Genomic DNA, 15,322 nt, shown 5'->3' with positions numbered 1-15,322 from the left:
CCGAAGGGTTGCCAAACGTTTGATTTGTAGGTATTTTTCGGTGCGCTGTGTTTCTCTTTCTCCTCAACTTCCGTGTGTGTTGATAACTGAGACTCTCGGCCTCCGTAGTGGCGAAGCAAATATCAAAGATCGTCTCTGCTGAGCGTTGACAAGATGAGGGGATTTTGAATCAGTTTTTTACCGATGCAAAGACGCTACGCAATCGATGCATCGCGAGTTCAACCCGGTTCAACCCAAACTGTAGCCGATGTGCACTCTTTCAACCGGTGCACTCGCATCTTGAACGTTTATGCCGGTGCACCGATGCGAATCGGTGAATCTTAACATCTCTAATGCAGATAGGAAATCTCAACTGTGTGCTCTTTCTCATACCGAGTTCGCAATGAGTAAAGCCTTAGAATAACTCTAAACAATTGTAAGACTCGGTGAGGGCTGATAATTTATTCCGGGAAATTACTCAGACCTACTAATTGACCTAACCGAAGTTATTGAGTCTATGTAAGTTTACTGCTTGGCTCAGATCCACCAACGTCAGCAAGATCTCACCTCTATTGACTCCCCAAAGAGCCAGGTTCAATTAACTGCTGTTTCAATTCAGACGACCCTCTTAAATCTGTTTAAGCGATCCCGAAGCATTTTGATATCAGCAAATGTGGTGTGGCCCTACCTAAGTGTGAGTGTGGCAGGGTGCAGTCTTACCTTTGAAGCAGAAGAGGTGAGGGCAGATGTCTTTTAAGTTGTCCCAATCCAAAAGGTGGGATCAGTTTATTTGAAGAAAAATAGGTCCAAACTAATACAGGGTTTTTACCTTCTCTTTACAACATTATAATCATACTAAACTAAATGATGCTGTGATCATGTTCAAATATGAAACTTTAATTCACAGTTTTACATTTATTACCAAAATTATCATTTCAACTGCCCAATTCAGTTTTGATTTTTAAATCTCCCGATATAATTTAGAGGCATTTCCTCTTAAATGACAGGTGATAATAAAAAGCACATTCAAACTGTCATTCACCAAATCAATTTCACATCAATTACATACCTTTTTTTCCGACACAGACGGCGGGAATAACATTCAAAAACCCACACCTATCCGCATGAATTCGGATGAAGATTCCTCACAGCTGGCGGGCTTAATATTCACAAACACATCTCAATTAATTCCACTCATTCAACAAAGTAATTCACTCAGCATTCAACCAAGACATTTGAGAGATATTTACCAAGTCTGAGAGAACCTTACCAAGAGCTATTAACCCACCTCTGAGGGACAGAGCTTTTACCGGGAGAGAGTATACCAGGGGAACCCCCCCCCTCTCTCTCTCGCTCTCTCCAAAAAGCCAGTGTCTTTATGCTCAACAACAGGATATAAAAACCTAAGACACCTCCTCCACACCCACGTTTGTGGAAACTGGGCATGGCCTCTGATGTACAGGATTGGACATGACTGGACATATTCTATTGGCTATGGCATAAGACACACCTTCCTATGTTTGTGTAAAAAGGACATGACCAAGCATATTCTCGGCTATGACATAACCACCTTTTTGAGGCCTCAATGTATTTCTCCTTAAGTCCGGAGCCCCCCTCCCTGTGTACTGCTGTGAGAGGAGAGGGAAGAAACTGCCTACTCTCTTTACAGTGACACCCATAAATCATTATAGGCCTTACACTCAATTTAACAAACCACTTGTGTTTTGTTTATACTGTAAATATAGAAAAACCTAAAATATGAAGCATTTTCATTGTGGGCTATACAAGAATATAATTGATTATATTTGATTATAACTAACTTTCGTTTTAAGTATTCAACATACTATGAAGGTCTCAACACCCTCTTTTTAAAACGCAAAGTTATCAAAACAGCAACAACTAAAATTGTAAGCATACATACATATTCAAAGGTGAGGAAAACCCACATTTGAAAGGGAGACAAAGGATGACGAAACTAGTGACTTGCTCAAATCATTTTTGGGGGATCTGTGAACAACATGACAACAGCTGCACTACTGGTATTTTGTATACCAGCCATTGAGGGTGGACAAGTTTACTACCACTTAAGTTTCAAATAATTGTGTTAATGACTTATTGTAAAGCATTTTAACATTCTTTTGTGTCACATGTTCATTATTAAGTTGATGTATAACTGTATAGTATCTTAATTATTTAAAATATAAGGTGTCTAAAAATGGCAACCGTATTTTCAGTTTTGGCAACCAAAAGCTGATGCCTGATTGCCAGCCTGGCAAAGTTAGCGTTGAGCCCTGTATAGTCAGGCAGATTTTTCTCATGTGAATTGTTGTAGGACTAATTAATTGTCCTCTTTTTTTGTTGCACATGCAGGTTTGACTTGGAAAATGTCAGGTTCAAAAGAGTCTCCAGGGTTGTCCTCAGTCTCTGGTTGTAAATGTCTCTCTGGATCTGAGTTCCTGGCTGGTTCTGATCCTCTACAGTCCTCTCCATCAGCTTCTGTTTCCATGTGTTCAACTGAGCTGCTGGCTGGAGGCTCTGCCACTCTGTTCTCCTCAGTCTGAGTTTGATGAAGCTGTGAGGACTGATGACCAACACACTTATGTCTTTTGACCTGACGACTCCAGGTGAATCTTTTGTCACAAAAACTGCAGCTGTATGGTTTCTCGCCTGTGTGGATTCTAAAGTGGTCCTTTAAACTTCCTCTCACTGTAAAAGACTTCTTACAAATTGAGCAGCTGAATGGTTTCTCTCCTGTGTGGATTCTCAGGTGCAGATTTAAGTATCCTTTCCATGCAAATGATTTCTCACAGATTGAGCAGCTGAATGCTTTCTCTCCAGTATGGATTCTCATGTGGTCCTTTAAATGTCTACTCTTTGCAAAATATTTCTTACAGACTGAGCAGCTGAATGGTTTCTCTCCTGAATTACGTCTTGAATCACTGACAGGGTCTTGTTTATTTTTCTGAGAGTTTGAACCTGGTTCTCTGGTCTTCTTCCAATCAGCCCTGTCTTCAGTGTCGGGTTCAGAAGAGTGTCCACGGTTGTCCTCAGTCTCTGGTTGTAAATGTCTCTCTGGATCTGAGTTCCTCGCTGGTTCTGGTCCTCCACAGTCCTCTCCATCAGCTTCTGTTTCCAGGTGTTCAGTTTGTCTTTGATGAAGCTGAGAGGACTGAGGTTTCTCTTCATCATCTCCACTCTTCACAGGGACAGGAGTGAATGTGAACTTCATGATATCAGCCTCCTCCAGCCCTTGAAGCTGTTCTCCCTCCTGACTGCTCCAGATTTCCTCCTGTTCCTCTTTAATGTGTGGGGGGGACTCTGGGTCCTCCTGGTCCAGACTGGAGCTCCACTCCTGCTGCTCAGGGGGAACCTCTTCTTTAACCACCACCAGCTGCTGGACGTCTGCAGGAAACACATATTTATCAGATTCAGAATCGGTCATATTTACAAGGTAGGTTTACACATACGAGGAATTTGCTTTAGTATATGTGGTGCATGAAAAGAGACAGAAAGAAGAATCGCAGCAAAAATAAAACATGTTTTATGACTGTTATGTTTGAGAGAAGAAGTTTGGCGGACAAACCTTCGGTGAAAGAGCAGATCAACCTGATATTGCTATCAAATAGCAGGCAAGTGACAAATGGATTACGGAAGCCATATGTGCAAGGCTTCTCTTGTAGCTGGTACACCAGAAGCCTGGCTGGATTCAGTCATGCTAATGCCTTATTGTGCCTTCCTTGCTCGGTTTTTAAAACAACGGGGACAGATGCAGCATGGACAACAACTGGAGTGAGGGATATGAAGCACCTGTCTGAGAGGAATGAGGAAGCATGAGAACACCAGAGCACACATGGACAATGCTATGATGCTAGCCACGCTAGGCAGAGTGAACATTGCTATGCAGCTGGACGACGGCCAGAGGACGTGAGGAAACACAATGATTACGTGGATAAAAATAGGCATATTTTATCCAAAATAATGAAGTTTTGTAGGGCTTTGGCTGTGCGTGGGCATGACGAGACACTCTTTAGTCAACACTGGTATTTTCAGGGGATTGGTGGATTTTGTTTCCTCCCTGGACACCGTGCTGGAGGAGCACCTGAAGACCGCCACCATTTTTAAAGGCACTTCAAAGACGGTACAAAACGAGTTGTTGTACCATCAACATCATGTTGTCAGTGCTGGGGAATTACATTCTGGAGGAGGTAAACAGCGCTGATTTTATCGCCATTCGAGCCGACGAGACGACGGACGTCTCCACCTACTGCCAGCTGTTGCTTGTGCTACGCTACATCAGTGCTAAAAGTGTAATACAAGAGCGGTTTTCACGAGCTAATTACTATCCAGAACTCAACTGCTGAAAAAATTGCTACAGCGCTTCTGGAGAGGCTAAGCACCATACTCCCAAATGGACAAAAGGCCAAAGCCCAAGCTTACGACGGGGCTTCTGTAATGACTGGAGCCACCGGCGGAGTGCAGCGTAAAGTAATGGATGTCTACAGGAATGCACACTATGTGCACTGCTATGCGCATCAGCTGAACCTCATAATGCAGCAGGCAACATCACATATCCCCAGAATCTGCACTTTTTTCAGACATTGGTGTATTTTCTGCCTTCTTCTCTAGTACCTCATTCATACCAACGGTGTTTCAGGGCCGGTTCGGAGCTGGAGCTTGAAAAGCAACGGGTTTTCCTGTTCACACCGCAGCGGAGCAGCCTCTTAGCTCCGGAATCCGGTTCATACATGGGCCGCTAGGGACTGGCTGCAGAAAGGAGCAATTTCCATAGACCCCCATGTTAAAATGCCCAACTTTACAGCAGAAAAAAACATGTTTCTACCCATGGATGCAATAAATATTATTATCGATATAGTTAGATTCCACCTTGATGATTATGAATCTGTGAGTGAATTGTTTTCTAACACGACCTTTTTATTTATATTAGGTCTTAACGTTTTTGCATAAATTAGGGCGTGGTCACGTTGATGGACACGTACATGTCAGCAAACAGCAACTTGTCCACTCTTGTGCGGCTCCGTTAGGTCCGGGTGGTGGAGTCCGTCTTTTCTCAACGTGTGAATGACAAGCATTAAGAATAACAAAATATAGCTAATTCTCTTGCAGATTGTCTCATTTGATTATGAATGTAACGTTTATATAGGGGAACTACACTGTTAGCAGTAACTTGGTATGCATGCATTTCATGTTAGCTTAGCTTCTTAGCCTGAGCTAGCTCTGTTTACTTCCAGTTCGGAGGCAGCAGGTCCCGCCTCAGCTCCGCCTCTTTGCCCTTATTTGGAGCACGCGGGATTAGACTCACAGTCACAGTCGAGCCGTTAGTGGCCGACTCCGCCTACTAAGGGCTTCACGGCAACTCTGCAGAATCCTATGGGTGACGTCACGGACACTACGTCCATTTATATATACAGTCTATGATTTCAAGCACCAAAACATTGTCCGGCTAGAGCAAAAGCACTGCATACGTCACACTTACGTCGAGGCGGGGGCAAGTGCGGTTTCAACTCCTGAACAACAACAAAAAGCCTGCGTTTTATCCAGTTTGTACACAACGATGGAGAAACTTAACAAGCAGCAGTGGTCCACTGAAGAGACCAGCTACCTACTGGGAATCTGGTCTTCCGAAGAGGTACAGAGGAAGCTGGAGGGGAGCACGCGGTCCAAAGCAATTCTACAACAATTGCAGAAAGAGATGGCAACCGCTGGTTTTTACCGTACCGTGGAACAGATTGACAACACACACAAAAAAGTCAAGAAGGACTATCGAGACCAAAAGCGAGACCTCGGACGGAGTGGTAGCGGTCGTCCGAAAACAAGTCCACATTATGACTTGCTAGACTCGGTCCTCGGGGACAGACCGACGAGTGGTTTTGGATCCACGGTGAACTCGCTTTCTCTCGCATCGATTATGTTGCAGGACGACTCGCTGAATGTGCGGAGCTCATTTGATGCCGGTGAGTTATGCATTACCCATTTTTTTTATTTATGACTTTTTGTTTTACAACATAAACTAAACCATGTAGCTATCGACAGACCTGGTAATAAAGCTAAAGTTGACCTACTACAGCTACCGGATGTGCATCCAAACCAATAATAGCGCTAGCATGCTAATGCTAACAATAATAAACAAAGATATCCCCATGGCAAAGACAGCTAACGCCCCCAATGTATCTTCTTTCTTCTCACTAACGATTTATGATTCATTGTGTTTATATTGTGTTTACAGAAATATCTGGTTTGGAGCATACAGTGTCGGAACCACCACTACCGTCGGCGTGTAGCTCGCCAGTGCGGATGCAAGAGTCTCCTTTTCCCACAAGCAGCTCTTCCCAGGAATCTCTGGTGAACCTAATCCAGCCAGTGGGCACAAACAGGGTAAGGTTTACAGTAGTCATAATAGTAATACTGTTCCCTGTTGCCATGTGCATGTATCATGGCATAGTCATTGTAGTAGTTGTTCAAGTTATGCAACTACAGCCATAATAACAATACAACATGTCATTACACAGTATATAATATACATCTCATAAAATGCCAAGAACACTGTGTTGACTTTATTTTTCCCTGTTGTAGTTAAAGGAAGCGGGATTCATCATCTGGCCATCTGGAGTATGTGGAGAAAAGTGACGAAAGGGAGGAAAGGGGGCCAATGCTGAGTTCCTACGAGTTTTCACCAGAATCGAGCAGAACAGACACTCAATGCTTGGCTTGGTAGACAGGGTTGTGAAGTTGATGGAGGCCAACAACAAAAGCTGACCTTATTTTTTTATGTAAATAGTTCAAACCTTTTTTGTATTTTTTGGGATACACACATATTTTTGGTATGGTAGTGATCACAGCTTGACATAATTCACCACGGAACTGTGGGGTAGGGGCATTGTTTCCGCACGGACATATGTGATGCTCCCTGGAAATAAATAAATATATATATATATATATTAGGGGTGTAACGGTACACGTACCCGTACCGAAATTATTCGGTACGGGCCCTTTGGTTTGGTACACGTGTGTACCGAACGCATATAACGTTAAACGTAAAAAATTGAGAACGTGAACAACTTCTTGGAAGTAATCTCAGGTGCTGCGTCGCAGCATTCAGAGTAATTTGCACCCATTGTGATCAACGCGTCATAGAGCGAGCAAGTCATTTCATTGGACGAGCTGGTCAGAGGGATGCGTTCAAATGCAGTCAGTAATTTGAGGAACTGTCGAAATGGCGAACGCAGATAAAGTTGAGCTCGAAAATCCTCCAGCATCATTGAAGTCTCCGGTTTGGGAACATTTTGGTTTCGCAGTTACGTACAAGAATGACGGACAAAGACAGGTGGACCGAACCAAAGCTGTTTGTCGGCATTGTTCAACTAACATTGGTTACGCGGCTGGCAATACATCAAACTTGCACACTCATTTGAAAAGGCATCACCCGAACGTGAATATCACCGGTACCAAAAGACTAAAGTGCAAACCCAACTCCCGCTAGCATTTAAGCCTCCACCACTCGCAAAAACTTCAGACCGAGCCAAAGCTATTACAAACGGCAAATATCCTTATGTTGCCATGTTAGCAAAGCGCTACCTGGCTGTATCTGCTACCTCTGTCCCTAGAGAGGGTGTTCTCCACAGCAGGAGACGTTGCTAGTGCCAGCAGATCTGCCCTTTCAGCAAGCAATGTGGAAAAGTTCATCTTTCTTTAAACAACATGAAAATACAATGACAAGCAAGTCCTAATGTCAAACTGGCTGCTTAGGTACTAGTACAGTACAGTTCAAATACAGATTATTTCAGTTCATCGAAAAGCTGCAACTTAATGTTTATTTTATTATATTTTATATTTATTTGAGTGAATATTCATAGTTTAATAATAATTAAAAACCCAAAACTAATAGTTTATGTTTTGTGAGTACTAGTACAGTAAAGTTCTAATACAGATTATTTCAGTTCATCGAAATGCTGCACCTTAATGTTTATTTTATTATATTTTGTATTTATTTGAGTGAATACATTATTCACAGTTTAATAATAATTTAAAAAAAATATGTTATGTTTTGTGATAATTTTTTCTGCTGTACCGAAAACGTACCGAACCGAACCGTGACCTAAAAACCGAGGTACGTAGCGAACCGAAATGTTTGTGAACCGTTACACCCCTAGTATATATATATATTAGGGCTGTCAAGTTAACGCAAAAAAAAATGTACATCGCCCATGCCTTCATCGGCCTGTGGGTGGCACGCTTCAGGACCCTGTCTGGCCTCTCCTCTTACCGCGGCTCGGCTCACGGTTCGCCTCGACGGCGGCTTCTTGTCCATACATGTCTTTGATTTGTACAATAAACAAAATTCAAAAGTGATATGTCTGATCCATTGATTTTATTATACAATTAGATAATGTTTCTCCAGCAGGACAACCACGGCTTGCTTGGCTGGTAGGGGTGACCATGTTGTGGTTACGTTGCAGGTTATTTGTGTATGCACTTCTTTTTTTTTTAATAAGAATATAGTCTAAACCACAGAAATTACTACAGGAAAAGCTACAGGTAGAGCCATTAGAAATGAATGCAACTGATTTAATCTGTAATGTTTTTATAGGCAATCATCTAAGCTTTGTTAGTTCCAGGTTTAATATGTGCAATAAGTTCATTTCAATACGTTTTGCAATAAACATTGAACCAGTCCGGCCCTCGACTAGTACTAGGGCTGTACCCGAATATTCGAATATTCGTTCGTTGGAGTACTATACGGGTTTCAATTTCGTTATTCGTTTTGTTTGTTCTTTCCAAATTGAATTTATTGAAATCTCCAATATCAACGTAAGAGCTTGTTCAGGGGGTGCTAACACTTAACCATAAACGTTATCGTTTACTTTCTCCGTCTTTATATGTAGATATTACTTTTCTCCATTAATCTCCGTCACGTTGTTTCCAAAGCAACAACAACATCCTGTCAACAGCGCTACCTCTCCTTCATAATAAAAGCATGTCCATAAACAGGAAGCCAAGCCAAATTACACTTAAGACATATACAACTGCAACGAAAGTAACAAACACAATGCGATATCCTTTTCAATTTCAAAGAACACAAATTGGGTTAATAACTATAAAACAACAATACTGTAGAATAACAAAATGAATGCCGTGAATACACCTCTCTCTCTCTTGTTCCAGAGGTAGATAAAATTGCTAAGTGTGTTTGTTAGGTCTAACTCTTGTGTGCTCCGCTCACCGGTCCGTCCGTCTTTTTCGGACCGGTGAAGCCATTTTGGCGAGCTTGTTTTGCCGCACACAGAAAAAAGTGTCATGTATTTTACGTCATGCGATCGGTTCTCGTGATCGGCATGTTTAGAGAGCACCGATCGATCGGTAGAGAGTGAGTATCGGCCGATCTCGATCGGTGACCAATCGATCGGAGCATCCCTACCTCTCTGCAAGGCTTAGTCTTTCTATCTTTATAGCCACTGGTGTAAAGTAACTAAGTTCATAAACTCAAGTAATATACTTGGGTACAATTTTGAGATACTTGTACTTTATTTAAGTATTTCAATGTTTTGCTACTTTATTCTTCTACTCCTCTACAGTTCAGAGGTAGGGCTGCAACAAACGACTAATTTGATAATCGATTAATCTATCGATTAATGAAACGATTAATCGATTATTCGGATCGTTAAGGTTTTAACTGTACTACTACTTATATCGATACTGCTTATCGATCCGGTCCTTTTAACGATAGTATTAACGGTTCTTTTGACAAGAAATAAGGTAAACTAACTAAACAAATTGTGAACAAAACTAACATTGCTTTTTATTTTCATTAAATGCCCGGAAAAAAAAAAAAAAAAGATTTAACAACATGTTTATTTATTGACTTTTCATTCCTGTATAATCATTTTGCGCAAAGATGGCACTGTTTGTCAGAGCACTTCATCCTTCTGGGATTTCATGAAGAACAGCTCCAACGCCTGTGTGTATGGGAACACCTCTGGTCCATTAACTGCCAGTGTTTCCCACAGATCTGTTTCCCACATATCTGAAATATAGATATACTTACACAGTATATAATATACATCTCATAAAATGCCAAGAATACATACCATTTCCAATATGAAAAAAACACTGAAACTTGTTTATTAATTTATTTTTGGTTCATTTATAGTGAGTGTGTCTGTGCTCCTGAATCAGCCTCTCCTGTCTCCCTCCTCTCCCCCTGCTCCTCTTTGAGGCAGCAGCAAAGACTAGTTTTCTCTCAACAAGTTTTAAAAGTGTATCTTACCTTTTTTCACCCAGTTAACTTTTTATTTATTTATTCATGCATATTTTACTAATCACATTACATTTCATTTAGCTGACGCTTATATCCAAAGCGACTTATAATGACCGATTACAGGGACATTCTCCCTGGAGTAACTAAGGGCTAAGTGCCTTACTCAAGGGCACACTAGTGATGGTGTTCCTGGCGGAATTTGAACTCAGAGCCTTCTGATCTTCAGCCCACCTCGCTATCCATTAGACCAATCACTACCCTCTCAAATGGAAATATGCGTTTACATAAATGGTGACCAAACTGTTTGAGACCCACTGAGAACTTAGACTAAGTTAACTTTCTAAACACTCAGAGAGTCCTTTACCTCACCTGAGCTGAGCTTATTCCGAGCTTGAATGACACACAGAGACCAATCAAGGGCTTTGATTTATGATCTGTTTGACAGTGGCCATGTCGGCAGGCCACATCATGTGGACAGCCAGTCACCCTGTGTGAGGCAGGCCACTTAACAGGCCAGAAGGAGGCAAGATCAGTGCAAGGGAGCAAGGGATCATTGTCCACAAGTTAATCGATCGCAGATGGCGTCGTGGTCACGTACGAATAAAAAAAAAAAAAAAACTAAACGGGTCGCGAAATATACCTGGGCGGCCCGCCCAAGTATAGTCTATGTGTGGGAAACCCTAGCAGCTGCGTGTGTGTAAACTTCCCCGCCCCCTCGCAAGCAGGCGGGGGAGAGATCTCTCGTCTGAATTGGAAAGATCGAAAATACATTATAGACGCATTTTGTAGTCATATTGCATATTAGAAACGGAGTTGGCGACACTAAGACTGCGATATAATGTTTATGTAGCAATAATACATATGACATATGTTTTAAATGTCTCCTGTACCGATAAAAAAAAGAGCGATGCCGTTGGAGCTTAACGGGGTGTAGAATAGGGGTGCAACAACTAATCGACTTAATCGATTAAAATCGATTACCAAATTAGTTGCCAACTAATTCAGTCGTCGATTCGTTGGTGACGTCATCACGTGTGTTTTACGCCCCGTTAAGCTCTAACTTTATTGGTCTTTGTATCGGTACTGGAGACATTTAAAAAATATATGTCATGTATTATTGCTACAAAGACATTATATCGCAGTCTTAGTGTCGCCAACTCGTTTCTAATATGCAAAAAGACAAACAAATGCGTCTATGATGTATTTTCGATCTTTCTCTCCCCGTCTGCTTGCGAGGGGGCGGGGCAGTTTACACACGGGCAGCTGCAACATGCAGCAACACACACACGTGGGAGATGGCGGAGAGAACGCACTCCGAGGTGGTTAAACTTTACCCGTCTCGATGTGGAGAATGCTCGTTGCCAAAAGTGGAATAAGAGTTTAGCATGTAAGGGCGGTAACACGAGCTATTTGTCTATACATTTAGCAAAAGTGCTCCACATCCAGACGGAGGAATGCACCGGGTTCCACTGGCTCTCCAGCAGCTCTGTAGCCCCGTCCACAGTAACGTGTCCACGTCAGGTGTTATGCTAGCAGCACCACACGGAGCTAACTACATTATACAAACATAATGATTAGAGGTAACAGAGTTATTTGCGGACTGTTGGTGACAGAGCCTTCAGTGTGGCATCCCCCACCCTCTGGAACTCTCTCCCCCCCGAAATCCGCAGCGCCCCAACCCTGGACATTTTCAAAAAAGCCCTCAAAACGCACCTTTTTACCAAGGCTTTCCCCACTGTATAGTTAGTTTAATAGGTTTATTTTTTCCACTACTTCCCCCCCCCCACCCCCTTAACCTGTCTGCCTTTTTTCCCCTACTCCCCCCCCCCTACCCGACTTGTAAAGCGACCTTGGGTTTCCTGAAAGGCGCTATAAAAATATTATATATTATTATTATTTAGTTTGTTAAAGTTTCAGCTGTTCTGTTTACAGTTCTGTCATCAGATTATTTAATACGATTTGTTAAAACACTGTTGTTTCTTTTGATGTGAAATATTATTTATTTAATTTGAATAAAAAGCAATGTTAGTTTTGTTCACAATTTAAGTTATTTCAATAATATATGTATTTTTGAATCAAGTATTCATCTTTATTGTCTTCATTGTTAGTTTCCACATGCCTAACACAACCTCAAGCTAAATCTAAAAGTTGATGGCTAAATCAGAGCGTTTGAGAAATTGTGCAAGGCATACAGTAATAGTCCGAATAGTCGATTAATCGTTTCATTAATCGATAGATTAATCGATTATCAAATTAGTCGTTTGTTGCAGCCCTAGTGTAGAACACATGTGATGACGTCACCAACGAATCGACGACTGAATTAGTTGCCAACTAATTTGGTAATCGATTTTAATCGATTAAGTCGATTAGTTGTTGCATCCCTATTCAGAGGTAAAAGGTGTACTTTTACTCCACTACATGTATTTAATACCTTTTGTTACTAGATGTGGATGAATGAGGTGAAATATAATGAACTCTTAAATCAGACTTTAGTTCCACCTGGAGTAAATTCACAAGCTATCCTGCAGTATACAACGTCATTCAAACTAGCTGCTAGTGATGTTACGTTCACGAACGATACGATTCTTTTGAACGGCTCTTTGGTATGAATGAAGGGAACCAAGTCGTACTTGGTGAGAGCCATTCTTTTTATCGTTGGTTCACTGCCTGCCATAAATCCACACGACCCCTTAAAAAACGGCTCCTGGAAAGGAAACTGAGCCATAAGATCCGGGTCCCTTCAAAGAGCCGTAATTCCCATCACTACTAGCTGCACCTTTACCAGCTTTGAGAACACTTTCATGATCAATCATTATAAAACATATCATTCTGAAATGGACCAATCTGCACAATGACTACTTTTACTGTCGCTACTTTCACTATATTTTGATGATAATACTTTTGTACTTTTACTTGACGAACATTTTGAATGCAGGATTTTTCCTACACTCTGGTACTTCTACTTTTACTTTTACTCGGAGTACAATATCTGAGTACTTCTACTTTTACTCAAGTACAAGATCTGAGTACTTATACTCAAGAACAAGATCTGAGTACTTCTACTTTTACTCAAGTACAAGATCTGAGTAGTACTTCTACTTTTACTCAAGTACAAGACCTGAGTATGTCTACTTTTAATCTAGTACAAGATCTATACTATACTAGGGCTGCTTGATTATGGCAAAAATCATAGTCAGGATTATTTTTGGTCAATAATTGATATCACGATTATTAAATATGATTATTTATTGAACTTTAAAACAAATACAAATAATAATTTGAACAGTATCTTTTTAACTGTTGATTCCCCTGAACGTATAATTCAACTGAAAAACCAATACAAACATAAATTAAATAAATGATACATTTATATAATAATATCAAAATAATAAATACCAATACAAGATCAACAAATATTTGAGCGCACTTCAACAAGCTACTAAACATATATAAATATGATAAATAAAAATAAATGGACTAAAATAAATTAGATCAAATATGTTGCACTGTCACAACCTAGCAAAGCAAAATAATCGTTTTTTTCGATTATTTTGTTTTCATAATTGTGGCAGGCCAAAATTCTAATTGCGAATAAAATATGATTAATTGCACAGTCCTAACTTATACCACCTCTGTTTATAGCCTATGAAAAAAACTATTAGAAAACGAAGGCTAAAGCTAACGTTAGCAGATAGTAAAAATGTATGCTAGTTAGCTAGCTCAACGTTACCTTAAATAATATTGCTCGCGCCCCCCCCCCCCCCCCAAAATATCTTTATTGCAGATCTACATGAATCACCCAAACGACCTATTGTGGAATCAAAACGGCGAATTTCGCCGAAAGGTGACAAGTTTGCACCCCTGCTCACAGAATTGGCATGCACCCCACTGGACTCTGTACAGATTGTAATAAACCGACAAACACTGTGGGGAATCGGCTAGGGACATCAGAGGAAGTCTTTAAACTGCTGAAATAATTCTTAAAAACAACTGGAATAATAGAAAAAAAATGTAGGTTTACTTGTATAATTTTTTTGCATTTATTTTCTCTTTTTTTCAATCTACTGCTCCATACTCCAGTCCAGTAGAAGGAGGTAATGCACCCATGTGTTGGTTGCCAATAAACCCGAAGAAGAAGAAGAAGAAGAAAACAGACCTCTGGATAAAAAGAGAGTTAATAGAAAGAGTGAATAAAGAGGGAACAGACCTGCTCTGTGGATCTGAAGCTGAGGCTGTAAAAAAGTGTCCAGTAGATTCCGGTGTCTCTCGTTCTCCTGTTTTGAACGAGACAGTTCCTCCTCGTACTCTGCTATCGTTCTTTCAAACAGAACAAAGATGTCTTCAGCAGCCGCAGTGAGTCGCTGCTTCACCAACGAGAGCAGCACAAGACTCATGTTTACTAAATCACCACTTTCCGTTTCTCTCACTCTGTGTTGCTAGCGTGTTACCAGCTAGCATGCTAAGCTAGCATGCTAAGTTAGCTTCTAGAGTCCGAGCTAAAGGCTTCAGAAGAAAGAGCACAAAGTCAGAGGTTCATCCAGACACACAGACGATGGATGGATCAGCTGCTCACACACACTGTCTCAGGAACACCGAGAGAGAACCATGGATGTAGAGAGAGAACCCACAAGACGCGATCTGGTTCCCAGTCAGAAAGAGCGGGTCCATCCCTTCCGGTGCAGAGGACTTCAAAATAAAAGCGGCTATGATTTCTCCTTCTTCTTCTCTTTTTTAATGGCAGATCGCAAAAAGCTTTTAGTTGTATACCGCCACCTACTGTACATGAGTGTGTATCATCATGTCATTCCAACTCTAATAAAACAAAATAAGGAAAAATAAAATAAACAAAACAACAATCCATGATCTATTCTAACCTAATGTTAAATTGTTTTCCTACCCCAGTTTCACTCAGAAAGGTAAACAGTGCCTTTCTGGTAGCTCCTTCTCCTTATGTTCCCAGAATACCAAACACACTCCCTCTCTGCCTCTAAAACTTCATCCTTTAGTTTTTCTCATTTAGCTTTATAGATGTCACAATGTAATAAGATATGCATCTTCCTTGACTCCACA

At 41.0% G+C, this 15,322-nt stretch overlaps 1 protein-coding gene across 1 annotated transcript; it reads right to left on the bottom strand.

The window, feature by feature from the left end:
• Window positions 1-737: 737 nt before the first annotated feature.
• LOC117441586 (chorion transcription factor Cf2-like) lies at window positions 738-14,923 on the bottom strand. Its single transcript, XM_034077652.2, has 2 exons — window positions 14,460-14,923; window positions 738-3,381 (listed from the first exon to the last, which is right to left on the bottom strand). The coding sequence occupies exons 1-2, from the start codon at window positions 14,644-14,646 to the stop codon at window positions 2,318-2,320; spliced, it is 1,251 nt and encodes a 416-aa protein (XP_033933543.1). The 5' UTR covers window positions 14,647-14,923; the 3' UTR covers window positions 738-2,317.
• Between the last annotated feature and the right edge of the window lie 399 nt (window positions 14,924-15,322).

The sequence above is a fragment of the Pseudochaenichthys georgianus genome, unplaced genomic scaffold (genome assembly GCF_902827115.2).
Source record: "Pseudochaenichthys georgianus unplaced genomic scaffold, fPseGeo1.2 scaffold_180_arrow_ctg1, whole genome shotgun sequence".
Lineage (NCBI taxonomy): Eukaryota > Metazoa > Chordata > Actinopteri > Perciformes > Channichthyidae > Pseudochaenichthys > Pseudochaenichthys georgianus.
This window is presented reverse-complemented; position numbering and strand designations above follow the sequence as displayed.

Coding starts and splice junctions, on each gene's coding strand:
- LOC117441586 (XM_034077652.2), bottom strand. CDS start 14,646: ATGAGTCTTGTGCTGCTCTCGTTGGTGAAGCAGCGACTCACTGCGGCT. Junction 3,382..14,459: donor GCTTCAGATCCACAGAGCAG/GTCTGTTCCCTC, acceptor TGTTTCCTGCAG/ACGTCCAGCAGCTGGTGGTG.